The sequence below is a fragment of the Hippoglossus hippoglossus genome, chromosome 17, assembly GCF_009819705.1.
Source record: "Hippoglossus hippoglossus isolate fHipHip1 chromosome 17, fHipHip1.pri, whole genome shotgun sequence".
NCBI lineage: Eukaryota > Metazoa > Chordata > Actinopteri > Pleuronectiformes > Pleuronectidae > Hippoglossus > Hippoglossus hippoglossus.
Genome location: NC_047167.1, coordinates 8,280,754 through 8,299,293, shown reverse-complemented (window position 1 = coordinate 8,299,293; position 18,540 = coordinate 8,280,754). Strand labels below are relative to the sequence as shown.

The 18,540-nt window shown below is 40.3% G+C and overlaps 3 protein-coding genes across 8 annotated transcripts; 2 read left to right on the top strand and 1 right to left on the bottom strand.

Moving 5' to 3' along the window:
• Positions 1–299: 299 nt before the first annotated feature.
• aldh9a1b (aldehyde dehydrogenase 9 family, member A1b) lies at positions 300–18,444 on the bottom strand. 5 transcript variants are annotated; one of them, XM_034613479.1, is made up of 13 exons: positions 18,286–18,444; positions 17,799–18,017; positions 16,451–16,596; positions 16,102–16,231; positions 15,540–15,674; positions 14,629–14,825; positions 14,239–14,379; positions 13,796–13,984; positions 13,625–13,712; positions 13,307–13,448; positions 12,432–12,544; positions 11,976–12,085; positions 300–347 (listed from the first exon to the last, which is right to left on the bottom strand). In XM_034613479.1, the coding sequence occupies exons 2-12, from the start codon at positions 17,977–17,979 to the stop codon at positions 11,991–11,993; spliced, it is 1,557 nt and encodes a 518-aa protein (XP_034469370.1). In that variant the 5' UTR covers positions 17,980–18,017; positions 18,286–18,444; the 3' UTR covers positions 300–347; positions 11,976–11,990. The 5 variants fall into 5 exon arrangements, with proteins under 5 accessions (XP_034469370.1, XP_034469369.1, XP_034469371.1 ...); XM_034613478.1 differs by lacking the exon at positions 300–347 and having other exon boundaries at positions 11,266–12,085; XM_034613480.1 differs by lacking the exon at positions 300–347 and having other exon boundaries at positions 11,266–12,085; positions 17,799–18,010.
• prdx1 (peroxiredoxin 1) lies at positions 3,416–7,248 on the top strand. The gene is made up of 6 exons (XM_034613507.1): positions 3,416–3,541; positions 5,015–5,131; positions 5,336–5,489; positions 5,578–5,700; positions 6,173–6,303; positions 6,745–7,248. Exons 2-6 carry the CDS (start codon positions 5,026–5,028, stop codon positions 6,828–6,830), a joined length of 600 nt encoding a protein of 199 aa, XP_034469398.1. The 5' UTR covers positions 3,416–3,541; positions 5,015–5,025; the 3' UTR covers positions 6,831–7,248.
• zte38 (zebrafish testis-expressed 38) lies at positions 8,216–11,499 on the top strand. Of its 2 annotated transcripts, none has more exons than XM_034613499.1 (12): positions 8,216–8,497; positions 8,680–8,824; positions 9,533–9,596; positions 9,708–9,744; positions 9,854–9,874; positions 9,954–9,980; positions 10,068–10,135; positions 10,226–10,332; positions 10,468–10,700; positions 10,810–10,858; positions 10,936–10,976; positions 11,130–11,499. In XM_034613499.1, the coding sequence occupies exons 1-12, from the start codon at positions 8,447–8,449 to the stop codon at positions 11,175–11,177; spliced, it is 891 nt and encodes a 296-aa protein (XP_034469390.1). In that variant the 5' UTR covers positions 8,216–8,446; the 3' UTR covers positions 11,178–11,499. The 2 variants fall into 2 exon arrangements, with proteins under 2 accessions (XP_034469390.1, XP_034469389.1); XM_034613498.1 differs by having other exon boundaries at positions 10,226–10,374.
• Positions 18,445–18,540: the final 96 nt, after the last annotated feature.

The window sequence follows — 18,540 nt, the reverse complement described above, 5'->3', positions numbered from 1 at the left end:
TGTGTTTGGCTGATGATTTGAATTAAAAATGATCTGCAGTTATATGTGTTACTTTGAAAAGAAGACAGATTAAATCACATTTCTTTGTCATACTATGTTATGTGTTTATCTTTGTGAATAATAATATTCGTTTTTGTCTCCTATTTATTAATTTATATATTTAATATTGAGGATTTTGGATGTCCACTACTACTGCAGGCCAGTGTTTGAAGCTGTTCACTATAAGATTAGATAATAAGATAATTCATCAGATAAATTAGGCAGTGGTGGTATAAGTGTGTGTGCGTGTGTGTGTGTGTGTGTGTGTGTGTGTGTGTGTGTGTGTGTGTGTGTGTGTGTGTGTGTGTCACTCAGTATGTGTGTGCTGTATAAGTGCAGCTACTGGCTGCTGTCACGTCCTGCTGTGAGACACAGGGATTGTCCAGCTCCCTTCTGAGCTCCTCCTGCTGACTTCACTGCGTCGCTGCCTCGTCAAGACGAGTCTGGACCTGGCAGCCAATCAACCCCACACTGAGACGGTCCCACTCAGCCGTCCTCACACTGCCATCACTGCAGAGACCACTTTAACAGCTCTAATTTCTCTGTTCAATTTTACCACAACACAGCTCATTCAATCACACACTCCACTGTTATTTCACAGAGTGGAAATACTCCGAGGGGGTTTATCGTAGATAAAGTCAATATTGTGGTGGATAAAACAACAATAACCAAGCAAATAGACAGTGATCACTTGATGTACTCACTCTGCCTTTTAACACAGCATCTTCTCTTGAAACCAAATGATCGAATTAATCAAGCTGTTATTTTATGATTATAAATATCATTTTAGATACATTTAGTGACAATGAGCCAAAGGGAAATAAGTTCAGTTAGAATACATTTTTAATAAATTACATTTTCCTTTTTTGTTGACATCTGCTGCTTACATTTGGTGGGGGTATAAGTGGTTGCCAAGCAATACACTTGTTATAAAAAAAACCCATAGAATAGTGAAGCAACATACAAAACAACTATTAATCCACCATTGAATGCAATATGTGAAGCACTAGGATCAAATGCTCCACCACTTTGCGCCAATCTTTCAGTCCAGCATCGCATCCTTTAAAAAAAAAAGAGCATTTTGATATTTTGCAGGGGCCGATGGAGACCATTATGACGGACACACGAGGGCCCTTCAGACATCCATTTGTTTTCAGAATCAGCAGTGGAGCAGCTGCACTAATTATTGGCACATTGTGAGACAGGAGATGAACACAAGGCATCGTTTGATCACTCGCCCACCGCAGTCTTTCTAACAGGATGTCATTGTGGGTGCCCCCTCTTATCTGGCCCTTGATGCTGCGCCCATGGCAACGGCGTGCAAAGACGTCGCTCTGTGACAGTGGGGAAGAGAGGGGGCCGGCTGAGGGGCTGAGCAGATAACAGCCACCAACACTCAGGTGAAATAATATTCTATATGAAAAACACTGCAGGCTTTCTCTTCAAGCAATGGATTGAAAACATGTGGAACTTTGCTGGATAACAGATATTTATTATTATTATTATTATTATTAGAATATAATACGATTTGTATGTAAAATTGTACTTTGGTAGAAAAGGAATTTGGTTTCAGAGTCACTAAAATTAAAATGACACCTTCAGCTGCTCCGACAACATACAGAGACAAACAAGCAATGTCACTGTGATCCAACAGGATGTGACTCTGTGAAACCATCCTTAACGGCCCCTTGTCACACACATGGGTTATTATTATCCATGTGGTATTCGGTTTCCTCTGGTCGATGAAATGATAGACGCCATTAATCAGGGGAAAAAATGCACATCATTCTTTTGAAATGTTTAACTATGCTGTGATCCAGCATGTGACTTGGGAATCAGTACAGATAATGAAAATAAACCAACATCTCAAGAGACTAACAATTTACCTGTAGAACGCCTCTCTCTCAGGAGGACAACTGCATTACGTATTCATTCATTTAGGAGTTAACATGAGTTAATCAACAGTTTACTACCTCCCAGGCCCAGCAAACCACTGCATATAGTATGTCAGTATAGTAAAGTATAACATATTGTACTTATATCATTGGGCTGAAGAAGACTTTTTAAAAGATTTTTTTTATAACCTAATTTCCTCCTCACCCCGGCTATATTTGCACAATGACTAAGCTAAGGAACAGGAACATTTCTCTATTCATTTTTCCTCAGGCAACAGTTTCTATAGACTAATGAAAGAATAGTTTAACTGGAAATTTGAAATCCCTGTTGAGAGAGCCAGTTATTCAAATTTGTCGATTACAACAAACTACTTGTGAACATGCAAAGAGAATGGTGGCTGTTCCTCAGCTGAGTCATTGTGTTAACAGTGGTGAGGAGGAAACGAGAATTAAAAAAAATGTCTTCTGCAGCCCACAGGAAAAGTACAAGATGACGCAACAGACCGTCTCGTCCCGTTGGAAATGCTGAACAGCTTAGCAGCGAGTGACAATACAGGAAACCTGTATTGCAAGTGCAGCCGTCTCATAGAGGTTAATAAAACAAAACATATCATGGTCTCAATTTATGTAAAAGAAATACACAGATTTGAGGGTGAAAGGTCGCCCGCCTATCACAGGGCTGACACACAGAGACAAACAACCATTCAAACTCACATCTACAGGCAACTTAGAGTCAACCAGGAAGAAGGAGACATCTCACACTGACACAGGGGAAACATCTTAACTCCACACTAAAAGGCCTGAGTATCTTTTTGTTCCAAGAAATGATAAACATGTTTTTTTATCTGTTTCAAGGACGATAAACCCAAGTTTGCCTTATGTTTTGTCTTCATCAAAGCAATTTACTGTGGTTCTTGGTCCTGGGTTGAAACATGGTCATTACACAAAGCAGATTTTGTGAAAGACCAATAAGAAAATGTAGGTTGAACGGGGCGCTGGCTGCCAGAGCGGCACGGTTAATAAGTAAATCACTGGCTGATAAGAGGCAGCAGCTATGTGAAGATTAATGTCTGCTCCTGACAACAGATTTCCTCCAGACCTGCTCCACACATGCTGAAAGAAGTCATATGATAAGACCTCATGATTCTGTGACCCCTGTATGGATGTGAGCCTGGATTATGGGGGGGGGGGGGGGGGGGGGGTGCAGGTGCACCACACAAGGAAGCTCTTCAGTCTCACATGAACAAATCAGCCACTGAGTTTAATCAAGGGATTGAATGTGGTGAATAAACTGTAGTGGCCACAGGTTCCTCTGAGGGCTGACGAAATATCACAGAAAGCTTCCTGGAGGATGTTTTCATTAACATCTTCATCCTCATTCCTTACGTGTAGTCTCACCACGAGCAGGAGGATTCCCAGAGGAGCCGGGAGGAAATGTGCAGAGTCATGCTGTGTGTGGAGGTTTCTGCACCTCAAATCTGCTCTGGGATCACGCGCTCAACCGAGTTATCGCGAGAGAGGAGCGGGGCTATAAAGTCCCCGGTGGAAACGTGAAGTCTCGCACTCCTCTCTCCTCCTGCCCTGAGTTCGTGTGGTCCAACCCTGAGGTACGTTCAACTAAACACAACTTAACACAACTAAACACAACTAAACACGTCTTTTTGTTTTACTTTTGAAGTTAGTTATGTTGTTCTCCATGCGTGTGTTCTGTTCGTTGTGCGTTTTTCCACTTTGTGTCGCCGAAGCTGAATTCAACAAGTGTTTTTTTCACTTTATTTAAAAAAAACCAACATGGCTTTGAGAGTAAAGGGGGATTTGTTGATAGTTGTCGGACATATTTCCACCGACAGAAAACACAACAAAGTGTCTCTCCAATCAATATATAATCTATATTTTTGCAGCTTCCGTAAGTGTTGATGTCAAAAGTCAAACCAAACGTCATAATAATGAGATTAGCTCCTGAACACGCAGCAGTTCCAACTTTAAAATAGAGTTGGATGTTATTGTGCGGAAACACCCTGTGAGTTTAAACTGAAAGAAGAAGCGAATGGTCCGTAGGGTGCAGTGAGAGTGGAGGGGGCATCAGTAATGGCTGAGGTTTGGGTACAGAAGGAGCTTTAAGTCAATATTGGATGAAATATAGCTGACATCACATACTAGTCTCTGGTATTCAAATTTATATTGATTGATATATCTTCTGGTTGTATAATAACTGTTATCATACAGTTGTCTCTCACATGTTCATATACATCACACACTAATATGCCCCCAGTAATTGTGCAGGGCTGTAAGAATGGCAGTCACTCTGATGAAAACATGTGTAATGTCAAAACATTATTGCAACTTACAGTTGATTATTGATTAGCAATAACTGAGTAATATTGTAATAGTGAAAATACCAGTTATACGTTGAAAGTGAAATGAAGGCTAAGTAATAAAGAAAGATAAATTATTATCACAATATATAAGATATCAAAGTCCAATATGATATCGATATATTGCTTATGCATTGTGCAAGCACAGTAAATTGTTATAGTAAACAAATTTAAACCACAACCTTCACTCCGGACCCAAAATCTGTCTTCAAACATATAATAAATAAATCGTGATGATTATCGAGTTCGACTTATATAAAAATAACATTGCCCAGCCATTTGTAAAATGCACCAGCGTTTTGTTTAGTCTGACAACCACTTAGAAAGGAGGACATTTACTTGATGCTGGTGAAGTTACTTTATTAAATAATATATGATCACAACAGTTGTCCCATTCATATTCTGTCATTTATGTTTCTAATCATTTCCGGTCTAAGAAACGTATTCAAAAATCACTGCATACCTGTGTAATACCCTGATTCATCAAGATATTCATCATCAGATTACAGATGATGACAAATAATTACTAATTACTGCTTCAGTTCTTTCATTAGAAACGGATCAATTGGGTTAATATTGAATATAACAGACATCATTTCCTTGTCCTGTAAATGAGGGAATTAAATGGTTTAGCCATGATTTCACATGCATTTCACGAGAAGAGACTGTGTGATACATAAACTGTTTCCTTCTTGTGTTGTCTAGTCAATCTGAAGATGGCAGCAGGCAATGCACGAATTGGAAAGCTGGCCCCAGACTTCACAGCCAAAGCGGTGATGCCAGATGGAACGTTCAATGATCTGACACTGTCAAGCTACAGAGGTACGACTGAACCTGTGTCTCATCTCCTGTTGGTCAGAGGACATGCTTTGATGCCACTCTCCTTTCACTGTTTTGAGATCCCAGCAATGTTTTGAACAGACATTCATTTACACTACTAAAGACCTGAATTAATTAGACTGTTACCATAGGAGCATCATCACATGACAAACTCAATGGGTTTATTTATTTTTTCCTTTGTTGTAGGGAAGTACGTTGTCTTTTTCTTCTATCCACTGGACTTCACCTTTGTGTGTCCGACCGAAATCATCGCTTTCAGTGATGCTGCTGACCAGTTCAAGAAAATCGGCTGTGAGGTCATCGCTGCCTCTGTGGACTCGCACTTCTCCCATTTTGCATGGTAGTTATTAGGCTTTATATTTTAAACTCACAGGATGGAGGCGTGCGTTCACTTGTAAATACCTGACTTTTTTTTTATATTCACAAAGGACCAACACACCACGTAAGCAGGGCGGTCTGGGCTCCATGAAGATTCCCCTGGTAGCTGACACACGGCGCACCATCTCCACAGATTATGGCGTCCTGAAGGACGATGAGGGCATTGCCTTCAGGTAAGTTTTACAATGTGGAGTTATGCTGTTTCACTATGAGTCCAAGAAAGTTAGAAACAATGAAGCCAGTCTGCTGGGCCTTCTCCTTTTTAAACACATCATTGAAGGTACCACCCTGTATTTCAGGCAGTGAAGGGAGAATACAGACTGAAGTGCCAGCACATTTGTTGCATGTGTGCTTATTTCACTGAAACATCACATTACCAGCAATGCTCCCTCTTGCATGATTTTACTGCAGGGCAAATGTCTGAATGGGGGTGTAGGGCTGGTTTACTGTTCCTCAAATCTAGTTTATCTTCTTTCACCTCAGCACAGATGGCAAATCTGAAGTGGATGTAAATATCTGATAGTTGGTTTTTGAAAGGTTCCAGAAACGCTCGACACATTCCTATTCTACCATCTGACATGCAGTCTGAACCGAGGATAAATCCAGCTTCAGGTCATCATGAGCTGTTTTTTCTCTCTATTAAAGGGGTCTGTTCATCATTGACGACAAGGGCGTCCTGAGACAGATCACCATCAACGACCTCCCGGTTGGACGATCGGTAGAGGAGACCTTGCGTCTGGTCCAAGCCTTTCAGTTCACCGACAAGCATGGAGAGGGTAAGTTACTGCTACACTTCTGTAGTGTTGTCCATTTGACCTTCTTATTGCATACAACACTTATTTAATGAACAATTACAGCAATTTGCTTCTAAAAGATTTCAAGTGTGCTTGAACTGTACTAGACTACAAGTGATGTAATTAAAACTTTCTCCATGACACAAATACGCTCTTGTTAATAATTGAACCGTCGCGTCATATAAAGAAGAAAGGGCAAAAGACTATAAGGCCTTATTTAAATTCAAAGTTTGGTTCTCCAATCAGTGCCCAGGTTTACAATGAGCTGTGTAATAAACTGTAATGTCAGGCACATTTACTTATGATAAACTTCCCTTCCATAAAGCTAAAGCAGTGACGGTCATGCTCTGTAAATGTGTCATAAAGTCCCATCTTTAGTTTGATCTGCTGGGCCAGGACTCATTACAGGCTTATCTTTTTCAGTCTGCCCAGCCGGCTGGAAACCAGGAAGTGACACCATCAAACCTGACGTCCAGAAGAGCAAAGACTTCTTCTCCAAGCAGAAATAAGCCCAAAGCCAGAGTCTGCTGTCTGCTGTAGGAGATTTCATTTAGAGATTACGTTTCCCAAGAACAATATTTAAGTCAACCATTGTGCCTGTGGAAGAGGAGGCAGGTTGTTGGTTTTTTGTCAACGTGATGATGTGTGGGTTCCATTGTGTGTAGAGCAAATACTGGTAGTGCACTTATGACCAAAGTATATCATTTTGTAATAATACTGTGCCAATGTGTGCTTTTGTCCGTGCCTGACTGTGTTCAATGTTTGTTCTTTCATATCTGTCCTTACTGTTGTGTGATACAAAGGACCATACAAACCTTTTTACTGAAAAGAAGCCACAAACACCTCTTTCAATAATGTTGAACCAGTTTTTAAGTTGAACAACAAATGCTCTTTAATCAAAATAAAGAAAACAGTGTATAACCCTTTCCTCAAGACTAATGTTTTCTTAAAAACAGGTGGGATGGCGTGTTCCACTAGATTTCACCCATAAAATGTAATTAAACAACAGTGTTCATACTCTGTCAAATCATTGTATCAGGTCTCAGGAAAAAACCCATCGAGTGTCAGACGAAACGGCTTGAGGTGAAACCATGTCAACAGGAAGTGTCATCAGGAGAATAGTGAAAGATAACGTCAAGTATCTAAAGAAGCTGGAGGTTTTGTCACTTTGCTGAAACATGTAAATCGTGTTCTTACTTGGTTCATTAGACCTCTCCTCAGTTTTGAATGACATCTTCATCGCTCTCCTGTTAGTTTTATTCTACCTGTTTTTCATACTGCCAAACTAGATTCCTTTTTCTTATAATAGTTTTTTGACCATAATTAATATTACTAATTAATAGTTAACAATTAACATTAATTATCATTAAATTCCCTGTGACAAAGGAAACAATAAATAAATCCACTGATTAACTGTTCCAACTGTAATTGCAATCGAATTCATCCCTGTCTTTAATAGTGTTATAAACCAAACTAACTGAAAACACCTGAATAAATAGACTTAATGCCACCATCATTATTATGGGAGTGATCAGTGACACCAGTGACATAACATTCCTCTTAGTCTGTTTGACTTGAGTCATTACTTCTACTTTGGTAAATGAAATAGATCAATGAGTAGATAAATGCTTTTAGAAATACAGAAATAATGTCTTCATGGGGAAATTATTCAACTATACAGTTTTTATTTATCTATGTATTTAATCATTTGTTTCTGCATTTATTTAAACTTATTTTTTGTCCTTCCTATATTTCACTTTAAATCTTACTAAAACTTGGACCCATGCTCTTCTAATAACTTCTAAGATCAGTATTCTGTGTTATTATTTAGTCCATATTCGGGGCGGGAAACATCGATGATCTCATCTGTCCGTTCCTGGCTGCGAAATTAGCTTTAGCCACGTTTTAGTTACTTTACTTTAACTGATCCGGATCTAAACAGGCTTCGTTTAAGGCTTCTCGAGAAGGATCATAACACTAACACTCACGAGAGAGTGAAATTAATATTATTTTCGGTTTTCTGGAATCAGCGGAGGTTAAATACTAAATATTAGCTAGCTCGTTCATTAGCATTAGCGGCACCTAGCTAGCTAGCTAACACTCGGGGAATACAGGAGAGAGGAAGATGGCAGCAGGGAAGATGTGCGCCAGGAAGAACAAGGAGGAAACTGCAGAGGTTTGATGAAGATAACATTGACAACATGGTTATTTACTCAAACTCTTTACATATGTATTGATTAAGATATTTAAGATAGTGAATAATGCTATCCATAACGTTTACAGTCAATCCTACTGTAATGTTAGCTTAAATGTTTACTCCTCTTAAAGAACATTGTTGTTGTTGTCGTTGTTTCAAAGTGGACAGGGTTGTTCCTGAACGACCTGAAAACCCGGCAGGAGTCCCTGGTGTTTGTCAAGAGGATGATGGCTGTGGCCGTCTCCTCCATCACTTACCTCAGAGGGATCTTCCCCGAGGACGCCTACAGGTCCAGATATCTGGAAGGTGAACACACAAGAGGATGTACATTGTGCTAACACAGGATTTTAGTTCCACACAGCCACGTGGTTTTTAAATGCATTTCCTACTGTCTATATTCTGTACAGAGGGGTTTCATAGTCTGTGGGCCTCCCCTCAGACAAAACCTTGAGCTCTGATCAATTCCTGGATACCTCCGGCACCGCGCTGATGCAGTTACGCTCATCAACTGAGCAAAGATAGGTTAATATTGCAGTTTGACAGAACTCCCTACTGCACCAAGAAGATAATAAAGGTCTGTTCGAAGGCATTTATTAGTTTTTGTCGGTGGGAAAGTGGGAAAAATAGTAAAAGTCCCTCAAACTACTCAATCTCTATCTCTTTAACCCAATCATACACATTTAGGTCACTACTGTATATGTGAACTCTTCATTTCCATTCACTGAGCCTCCCCTGGAACAGTTTGGAGCCTCCCTGGAGACGCTCGCCTCACACTTTGAAAACCTCTGTTCTATACAGTAATCATTGCTGTTTTAGAACAACCAGTTTTTTAATAAAAGAGGAAAGAAATGACATTTTCCTGACCTTGAAATCACTGCAAATGGCTCCAGAAAACTTACTGACAATGCACAGACTTGTAAAATAGGTTAATTATAATATCATACAACTATGAATGAGTGTTGCTATATGATAAATGCTCTTTGTTTTGTCTTTTGTTGTTTTCCATTCCACCAGATCTGTGTGTCAAGGTTCTACGTGAAGACTGCAGCAGGCCTGGTGCCAGCAAAGTTGTGAAATGGTAATTATAATATTGATGCCGTAACACTCATAACACCAGACCAGACCCATTTAAAAAAGAAATATCCATTAATTTCCCTACATAATTTATTTCTTTATATTTTTGTTCCAGGATGATGGGCTGCTTTGATGCCATAGAGAAGCAGTATGTAAGTCAATGCATCTATGAATACCTTTACTTTATGTTTTATCTGGTCCTTTGTTTTGGATCAGTACTTCAACTATTTCTACTAACGTTCACTGTTATCCTGTCAACAGCTCCAGATTGTGTTCATTGGGGTACGTAAGTCAGCAGCACTTCTCTTTAACACTGTGTTTGCATGGAGACAAATGATAACTGTGTGTTATTGCCATCTAGGTGTACACCAATCCAGATGACCCCAATGTAAGTTCTCTGTTAAAATACTGAGTAGTTAATAAAAAAAAAATATGAGTTTGATCAACACTAAGATTTATTCATCTTGTTTTGCAGTGCATTATTGAGTCTTACCAGTTCAAATTCAAATACACTGAGAAGGGACCAGAGATGGACATACTCAGGTAGGTGTGGACATACTATGATTGCGTTGGTCACATCGATGCTGCCTCCACATGTGGGCCGGTGGTGATATAATCTTCCTAAAACTGCAGGAACAATGACGTGAAGATGCAGGTGACGTTGGAGGACACCAAGAGAGCATCAGTTCTGCTCATCAGGAAGCTCTTCCTGCTCATGCAGAACCTCAAGGCCCTTCCCAGTAACGTCTACCTCACCATGAAGCTCTACTACTATGACGACAGTAAGATGCAGTATTTAACTATTACCTCAGAGAATCAATTAAAAACATGTGGATTGTGTAGTGAAAATGTGTCTTTCTGCTCTTCATTCTAAGTCACCCCTGCTGAATACCAGCCACCGGGCTTCAAGGAGGGTGAATGTGACAGTCTGTGGTTTGAGGGCATGGCTGTGCACTTCAAGGTGGGTGAGGTGCAGACGGCCTTCCACAGCTTGAGAGTCCGCGTGTCGGCCGAACAAGGCCGCATGGAGATACTTCAGGAAGGGAATCAGCTGAGGGAGACCAAGAAGGTTCCTCAGAAAAATCCCTCAGAGAGGGGAATGATCAAGGTGGGTTCAGGAAGACGATTAATACCTGTGTGGTCTCATAACTGAGGTTTTCAGTTCGGTACACATTGCTTCATGGTTTCATCATATCATTATTAACACCTCATTGCAGGCTCCTCCAACGAAAATATACAATGAAGACGATCTACCGTCTGAAGACGGTAAGTAAATATGATGGTGCTAATATATAAGTGTGGAAATATCTGAGGTGATTCACTTTTGACTTTCCTTTAAACAGAGTCTGCACAGTTCAAGAAACCCACCAGACCTGTGGCAAAGGTAAACATGCACAAAGGCCTGATCATAGTAGAATATGCAGGTTATAGAAAAATAGATTATAACAATTTAGTGACATATTGGAGCTTCTCTTCAGTTGTATCAGTGGTCAGTGAAAAGCAGAGGTGATAATCTCTCACATTTTCTCTATCTCAGAAACAAGCAGCTGCCAAAAATCCGGCGAGGAAGAAAAGAAGAACTTAGTCAAGGAGACAAGAGCGAAAGTCCAACATATGTTTGAACTATTATATTTTATTGTTATTTACAGACGGTGTTCACGTCACAATTTAGATGATTTGATATGAGTTAAACAGGTCCTTTCTGTCATTTGTCCTCAAAAGCAAAATGTTCCTTTCACAGTTCTGATCCAAACGACACTGTAGCGTAACAGTTCTACAAGAAAAATACATCTCTGTGATTTAAATCAACACAATGTTCAAAAGTGCTTTTCATTATTTTAGTACTGTGTGTGTATAAAGATATATTGATGTAGTTGTTCAAGAAATAAAACTTGGTTGTAAACTTCGGTTTGTGTATAAAACTGTAAAAATGTATTTGAAATTTAAGTCTCTACATATGTAAGAAAATACTGAGCGAGGCAGAACTGCTGCAGTGCAATTTATATAACACAAAATGCAGCTTATATATGCTGAAGTAGCTAAAAGAAATTAGTGGTCATTAAGTATAAAACTGTCTCTAATAAGATTAATTTGGCACAGACAGTAATGTTCCTTTTCAATTAATAAATTTTTCCAGCTCGTGTCACATTCGTATTATTCTACTTAGTTACAACAGTTTTTTGTCTCAGATCACCTTGAGCTGTGTTTTCCTCCAACTCACAAAATACTGACAAACATGGCTCAACAATCAAGGCGGACAACTGGAGCCCCGTGGATCAAAACTAGCTTCTAATCACTTGTGATCACTGATGTGTTTTTTCCCTGAGTGATGGATGAGATGTCCTGGTCCAGACCATCTGCTCCAGTTCTTCAATCCTCCTCCGTGTGTGTGTGTAAACTAGAAGAGACTGTCCACGTCGCCCATTTCCACAAACACCGACTTTAGCTGGGAGTAGTACTCTATGGTCACCTGGCCATTCTCCCGCCCTATGCCTGGTGAATGTAAAAACTTAAAATGTTAAACTTCCAATTACAATTACTGTGACTGGGTAGTAGTGAAACAGGGTTTTTGAATAAGGAAGCATTTTCCACAGAGGTCATATTAGCTAATGATAATGTGTTACACTTTACAAGGGAGCAAAAAGTTTTACTTTAAGGCATATTCCAATTATTCATATTACTCATAACATCTGTTCTTTAAAATTGTTGAAGACTGTTGCCAGGACAACTTAATGGGTGCAATCTCCAATGGGTCCTGTAGTGCTGCATGCAGACTGAAATAATGGAAATAAAAGTATGAATTTGGCTCCTGGTCTATGAGCAAACAACCAGACTGTACCTGACATTTTGAAGCCTCCGAAGGGCACCTGGACAGGAGTGATGTTGTAGTTGTTGATGAAACAGGAACCAGCTTTGAGGTGTTCGACAACACGATGGGCTCGCATCACATCCCTACAGAGGTAAAAGAAAAGGTTTAAAAAGGCTTGTAATTCATATAGGAGGTGGAGAGATCTGTCAATACGGCCCTGTTTAAACCTGGTGTTAATGTCACACCTGACATTGAAATGCGTCCTGAATGTGTCTCCTGTGACCGTTCGTGATCGGACCTCACTTCCCGCTCTTATCAAATATTCGCTATGTCTTTGTATTCCCCAGGGCCCCAAGATGTTGTGTTCACCCAGTCTGAGTTTAGAGATGTGTCCAAAGTCGGTGGCCACAAACAAATAAACGTTTGGTCACTGAGAAGAGTGAAAATACGTTTGATTAATGATGAAACTGTAGCAGGTCAGAGGACGTCAGCTGAGGAGGTGGTCCTTCATATGTGGCCCGGGATGCATTTACGTTCACACAGCAAACAATGTGAAAACAATAAAAACAACGTGGCCACATGCGTCCCAGTTCACCTCCCTCTGTGGTCTGAGTGATCGGATCTCAAGATGCATGAAGGATGAATTTGCACTTAATATTCCGCACTTGGGATCACATCACTCAGGACAGATGCTAATACCTAAACCGGGACTATGATAAGTAAAGAGGTGAGCGTGCAAGATAATGAGGCTAAAAGAAGGAAAAATTAAAACATATCAAAGAGGGTCAGTTTACCAAAAATCAACCTAAATCCGGATTCTTCAGAAAGACATTCTTGTCTTTAGGACCCCCCCCAAACATTTATTGACCATTGAATTTGCCTTAGATGTCTCGTCATATACCAACCTGGTGAAAACTCCTGCAGCCAGACCCAAGGTGGTGTTGTTGGCTCTCTGCAGCACTTCCTCTTCCGTTTCAAAAGACAACACGGACATGACGGGACCAAAAATCTCCTCCTTCACACAGGTCATCTCATCTGTGCAGTCACCTGTGAGTGGGAAACAAGGACAGAGTAAGTATCTGGAAATCCTGACACTGAATCCCACTAACTCTGATCATTGTGCCATTGCAGCCGGAATTGCAAACTGAGTGAACAGGTTTAAAGACGGGCCTTTATATTTTCTGTATGTGCTGTATTCACAGAGGATTGTTCTGAATTCTTACCCAACACACATGGGGTCATGTAGTATCCACCTTTGAGTTTGGGGTCTGATGGGACAAAAACTTCACCTCCGCACAACAGTGTGGCTCCCTGGAAACAGGACAATTCACACTCAAGTCTAAGTTTACGCTGCTCTACACCAATCTGTTGACAAAGAAAACAATCTGTTGTACCTCTTTCTTCGCCTGGTCCACAAAGGATAGGACTTTTTCTAGATGTGGCCGGCTGACCAGTGCTCCCATTCGGGTGGTCTCCAACAGTGGGTCCCCTATCTCGATCGCCTTGGTCCTCTTCACCACCTCCTCCACAAACTCAGGCAGAATATCCTTGTGAACAAACACCCTTGTACCGTTGCTGCAGACCTGTGAGACATTTGGCCAAATCTTAAGCTGCTTTCCGAGATGAATTGAACCCCGGGCATTTTCATATGTAAAAGGAAAACTCTGTGAAAATGTCTAAAATATTTAGTCCAGACAGTTCATGTCTGAAAACACCAGAACAATATGCTTCCATGTGTAGATGGGACACACATTTATCAATTTTCAACACATGCAGATGCTAAATTGTTACGGTGTATTACTACAAACCATCACATATCCAAATCATTGCACACTACCTGGCCTTGAGACAGGAAATTGGCCATGAGAGCTCCCCTCACAGCGTTCTCCAGATCACTATCCGGGAATATGAGCAGAGGAGATTTCCCCCCAAGCTCCAGAGTCACTGGTTTCACTCCCTTAGATGCCATCTCCATGATCTGTGTCACATAGAAGAATACATCAATAAATTATTAGTCTGATCTCACTACATATTAGGACAAAAAAAAAGACAGGCCTCAAAAACCCTAACACCACATCTATAAATCTCAAATCTTCCACAAACACAATTCCCGAACATGAGAGAATTTACTGTGTTATACATTTTATTATTTAATGTCTCCAATAAAACAAAGTAAAGTTGACAGGGTTTGCAGAGTTTTTAGTTCTACCGCATGAATCACACCGACCTTCTTGCCTGTGGGCACACTCCCAGTAAAGGACACCTTCGCCACATCAGGGTGGAGGCATAGGAAGCTGCCGGTCTCCTGGCCGCCCTGCACCACGTTGAACAGTCCCTCTGGAGCTCCGGCCTTAGCATAGACCTCTGCCAGCATGACGGCTGTCACAGGTGTCACCGGTGATGGCTTGAACACCATGGAGTTACCTGTTTTACAGAACAGAAACAAACATATATAAAATATATTATCTAACAAACTAGAAAGCAACGAGGTCTACACGATTCTCTAAATTACATACAATTCATTATTAAATACAAGTAGCGGATGTGATTTAGGGACAAGACTTTAATTGTGAATGTTGGGGCTTGTTACATAAAGAAATAATGAAGATTTATGTGAGACGTGTCAGACTCATGACCATTGGAATATGAATTCATCATGCTGCTGTAGTGCCATCTACTGGTGAAGAGCCATTATGTTTTTAAGGATTGCTCAGTGTAAATGTGTATACCCATCATTTCAATTTGGCTGCAACTACTCGATGTGTTTACGAATTGTAGCAGTTTATGTTAAAGAGCCAACGCTAAAACAATTTAAGAAACATTAACAGTAAACCATAAGAAAAAAGTTTTTTCTTGAATTGTCTATTACTGTTCAGGAGTTATGAAACCATAAAATCAAAATTGTTAAGTGCTTTGTTAACTGTTGCATTGTGGGTTATCAAAACCCAAAAGATCCCCCCAAAAAACCCAAGTTTTCCTCGACTCATAAAACCTTTTATTGAAATATTTATAGTAGTTTTTGAGATATTCTGCACAATGACAAACACAGCTAAGCAAAGCATTACAATCCTAATAGGAAATGATTAAGGTGTAAAAACAGCAATAATTGATGTATTAATAGGTTTATGAATCCCATACCACAGGCCAGGGCTGGAGCTGATTTCCAGGCAGCTATTTGAAAAGGATAATTCCAAGCACCAATGCCAGCACAGACTCCTAAAGGCTCCCTGCGGGTGTAGGCAAAGGATCCTCCAGCTAACTGCACATGTTGACCTTGTCGAGAGAAAACAGAAGCATGGACATCAAAAAGAAAAGGTTAAATTGACCTTAAAAAAAGATTTGGGTCCTGAAGGTATTGAACATGGAAATCTGAAAAACCACAGACCACAAAAAACAACCACACAGACAAACCGATATGACAGTAGTACCTGTACCAATACCTATCAAATGTATAATTTAAATTAATTTGATCTAAACAACAAAGTCCACCAAATTGGATTCTCACACATTTAGTATTTTATAATGGGCCAATAGGTTCATTATATGATGGGCTTCCCCGCCTGATCCTGTAGTTGACAAAAATGAGGGATCAATTTGTTAAGTTGAATGGCTGCCATGACCTTATCTGTTATTTATTTGCCATGTGTCATTGAAGTGTTTGGGAACACACGCTTACCTAAGAAGTGAGGGATGTACTAACCTGCCAGAGTGCTGGCCAGCCCTGCGTAGTACTCTATACACAGTCTGGCAGAGTCCACATCCAGACGGGCCTCTGTGATGGACTTCCCATTGTTGACCACCTCCATTTCAGCCAGCTCCTCTCTCCTGCTCTGTGCATGAAGGTCAAGACAAACGTAATAAATGATGTTAGTATAGAAACTGGATGTACAAAACATTGAGGAAACTCGTCATGAACTTGGTAGAATCTATGATCCCCTACTGGGTTTCATTATAGAATTTATAGTAATCATATCAACAACAACATCCTGCTAACCAGTTTAGGTATTATGCAGGTATAAAAAAAACAAATAAGTACACAGAATACACACCTCAATTATATGGGCTGCTTCTATCATGATCCTCGCCCTGTCCATCCCAGACATTTTGCTCCAATGGCCAAAAGCCAACATGGCAGATTTCACAGCCTGATCGACATCCACAGCGCCACACGGCTCCAAATGGCACAGGACTCCCCCTTCAGTGTGAAATATTTAATCATTACAACGTGCATGGGTTAGATATAGAAAAACAACAGGTTACAAGGTTTCTATTTGACAAGATCATATCACTTCACTTGGTCATTGAATTTGTTCTGATTCAAAGTTATGTGAGTGGGAATCTAGGCCAAATCCTGTGACACACTGAATGTAGGGGGACATTTACATCCTTATCTTAGTGATAAGATAAGGAGCATGGTTGTGACCGACCAGTGGGTTGAATTCAGGCTGTGTGTAAGTTTAAATGGGGTTAATATGACTGATTTAAAGTGAGGAACCTGGCCACGGAGATCCTAGATGATGGATGAGACTGCAAATCGAATAGACAGGGAGCTAAGCAGGCTGTAATAACAAAAGGTGGGGTCATGTGTCTTTGTTCTAATTCATTGAAGCTCAGCGACCATAAAACTGGTTGCATATGGATGAAGTGGGGTGTACATGAATGGATAGACAGGATATTGGATATATATATAAGTTGGGCAACATTTCCAAAAACTTTACCAAGATTAAAATGTTGATATTAGTCTTGATAGTGATAATTCTGACGATAAATGTGAAATCATTATTTCTTTTAGGACTGAAAAAAACGTTTTCAGGTTTGTGCTTCTTGAAATATTGATTTCTGTTCAGGAGTTATGAGCCAATATGCAAAGTAAAATGCTAAAATCCAAGTTTCCCTGAGCTCATCTAATTTCTTTATGGCATTTTTTTTGCTATTCTGTCCATCATGTCATGAAATAATTGAGGTGTTGTGCTCTTTATTATGGGCAGAGAATGATGACGCTTCCTAAACAGCAAAACACTGTACAAATCTGAGGTAGAACATAAAAGCCAATGATGTATTCAAATCTCCTCACCATTTTTGCAAAAGGCATAAGCAATATATCGATATAATATTGAGCTTTGTAATATTGCTATTGATGAAAATGATTTCACCCAATATTTATTGTTATTGTTGTATTGCTGAAACGCACATGCATGAATTACAAAGTGTAAAATATAAATACATGGATTATGCAGAAAAACAACTTGAAGGTTTGCATTAGTTTTGACCTGATATTCTCTCTTAGGCCTGACATCACCAGACAGACTTATTTGCACAGCAGCGTCCAAAGTCCAGTGTCAGTAATGTGAAAAGACGGAGCGTTTCGTTTCAGAGTTGTATCCTTGTATGTGTTACCTGTTGCAGGCTCGTAAACACTGTCCTTGGTGTATTTCCCCTGACTTGCCCTCCTCTCCCCGTCCCAGAAGTTCAGCGGGACTGTGACTCCCACTGAGCCCGAGGAGGCGCACCGAGCCGCCGCAAGCGAAGCGGCAGCGGACCGCCGCAGAGACACGGTCCCCCTCCGGAGCAGCAGCATCCTCACACCGGCACTGGAGCTGGAAGATTAGCCGATAGCTGCTAAATACACCGTGTGTTAATGTCAAGCAAAACCTCATTACCTAAAAACCATAAAACCATAAAACCATAAAACCTACAACACGTCAACAAGAGGAGCATGGGTTCACGCTAGCTACTTTTCTTCCACTCGTCAGAAGTTTGTGACGCTTCCATGATGTATTTAAGTCTTTGTAATAAACGCATGTACAGGAATCTTCACATTAAATGTACTTTAAATGATAAAGAACAGAAAAGTAACGGATCATTAAACGCTTCGTCAACTTACTTTATTTTGCTGAGGCTCCAAACAGGGGGGCGGGGCAAAGTGCGACGCTAGCTGGTTGAAATCCGGCAGCTGCAAAAGCGTGACAGACGATTGGGCGGCTTCACCGTCAATCACACGGACAAAAAAAAAATCAAAAATCAATACGTTATATACAAACTGATAATCTGATTGAATATGAGCCCGATGCGGATTAAATGTAGCACGTGTGGAAATATAAGTGAAAACTAAAATAAAACTGCTCGGACGTGAAAGTGA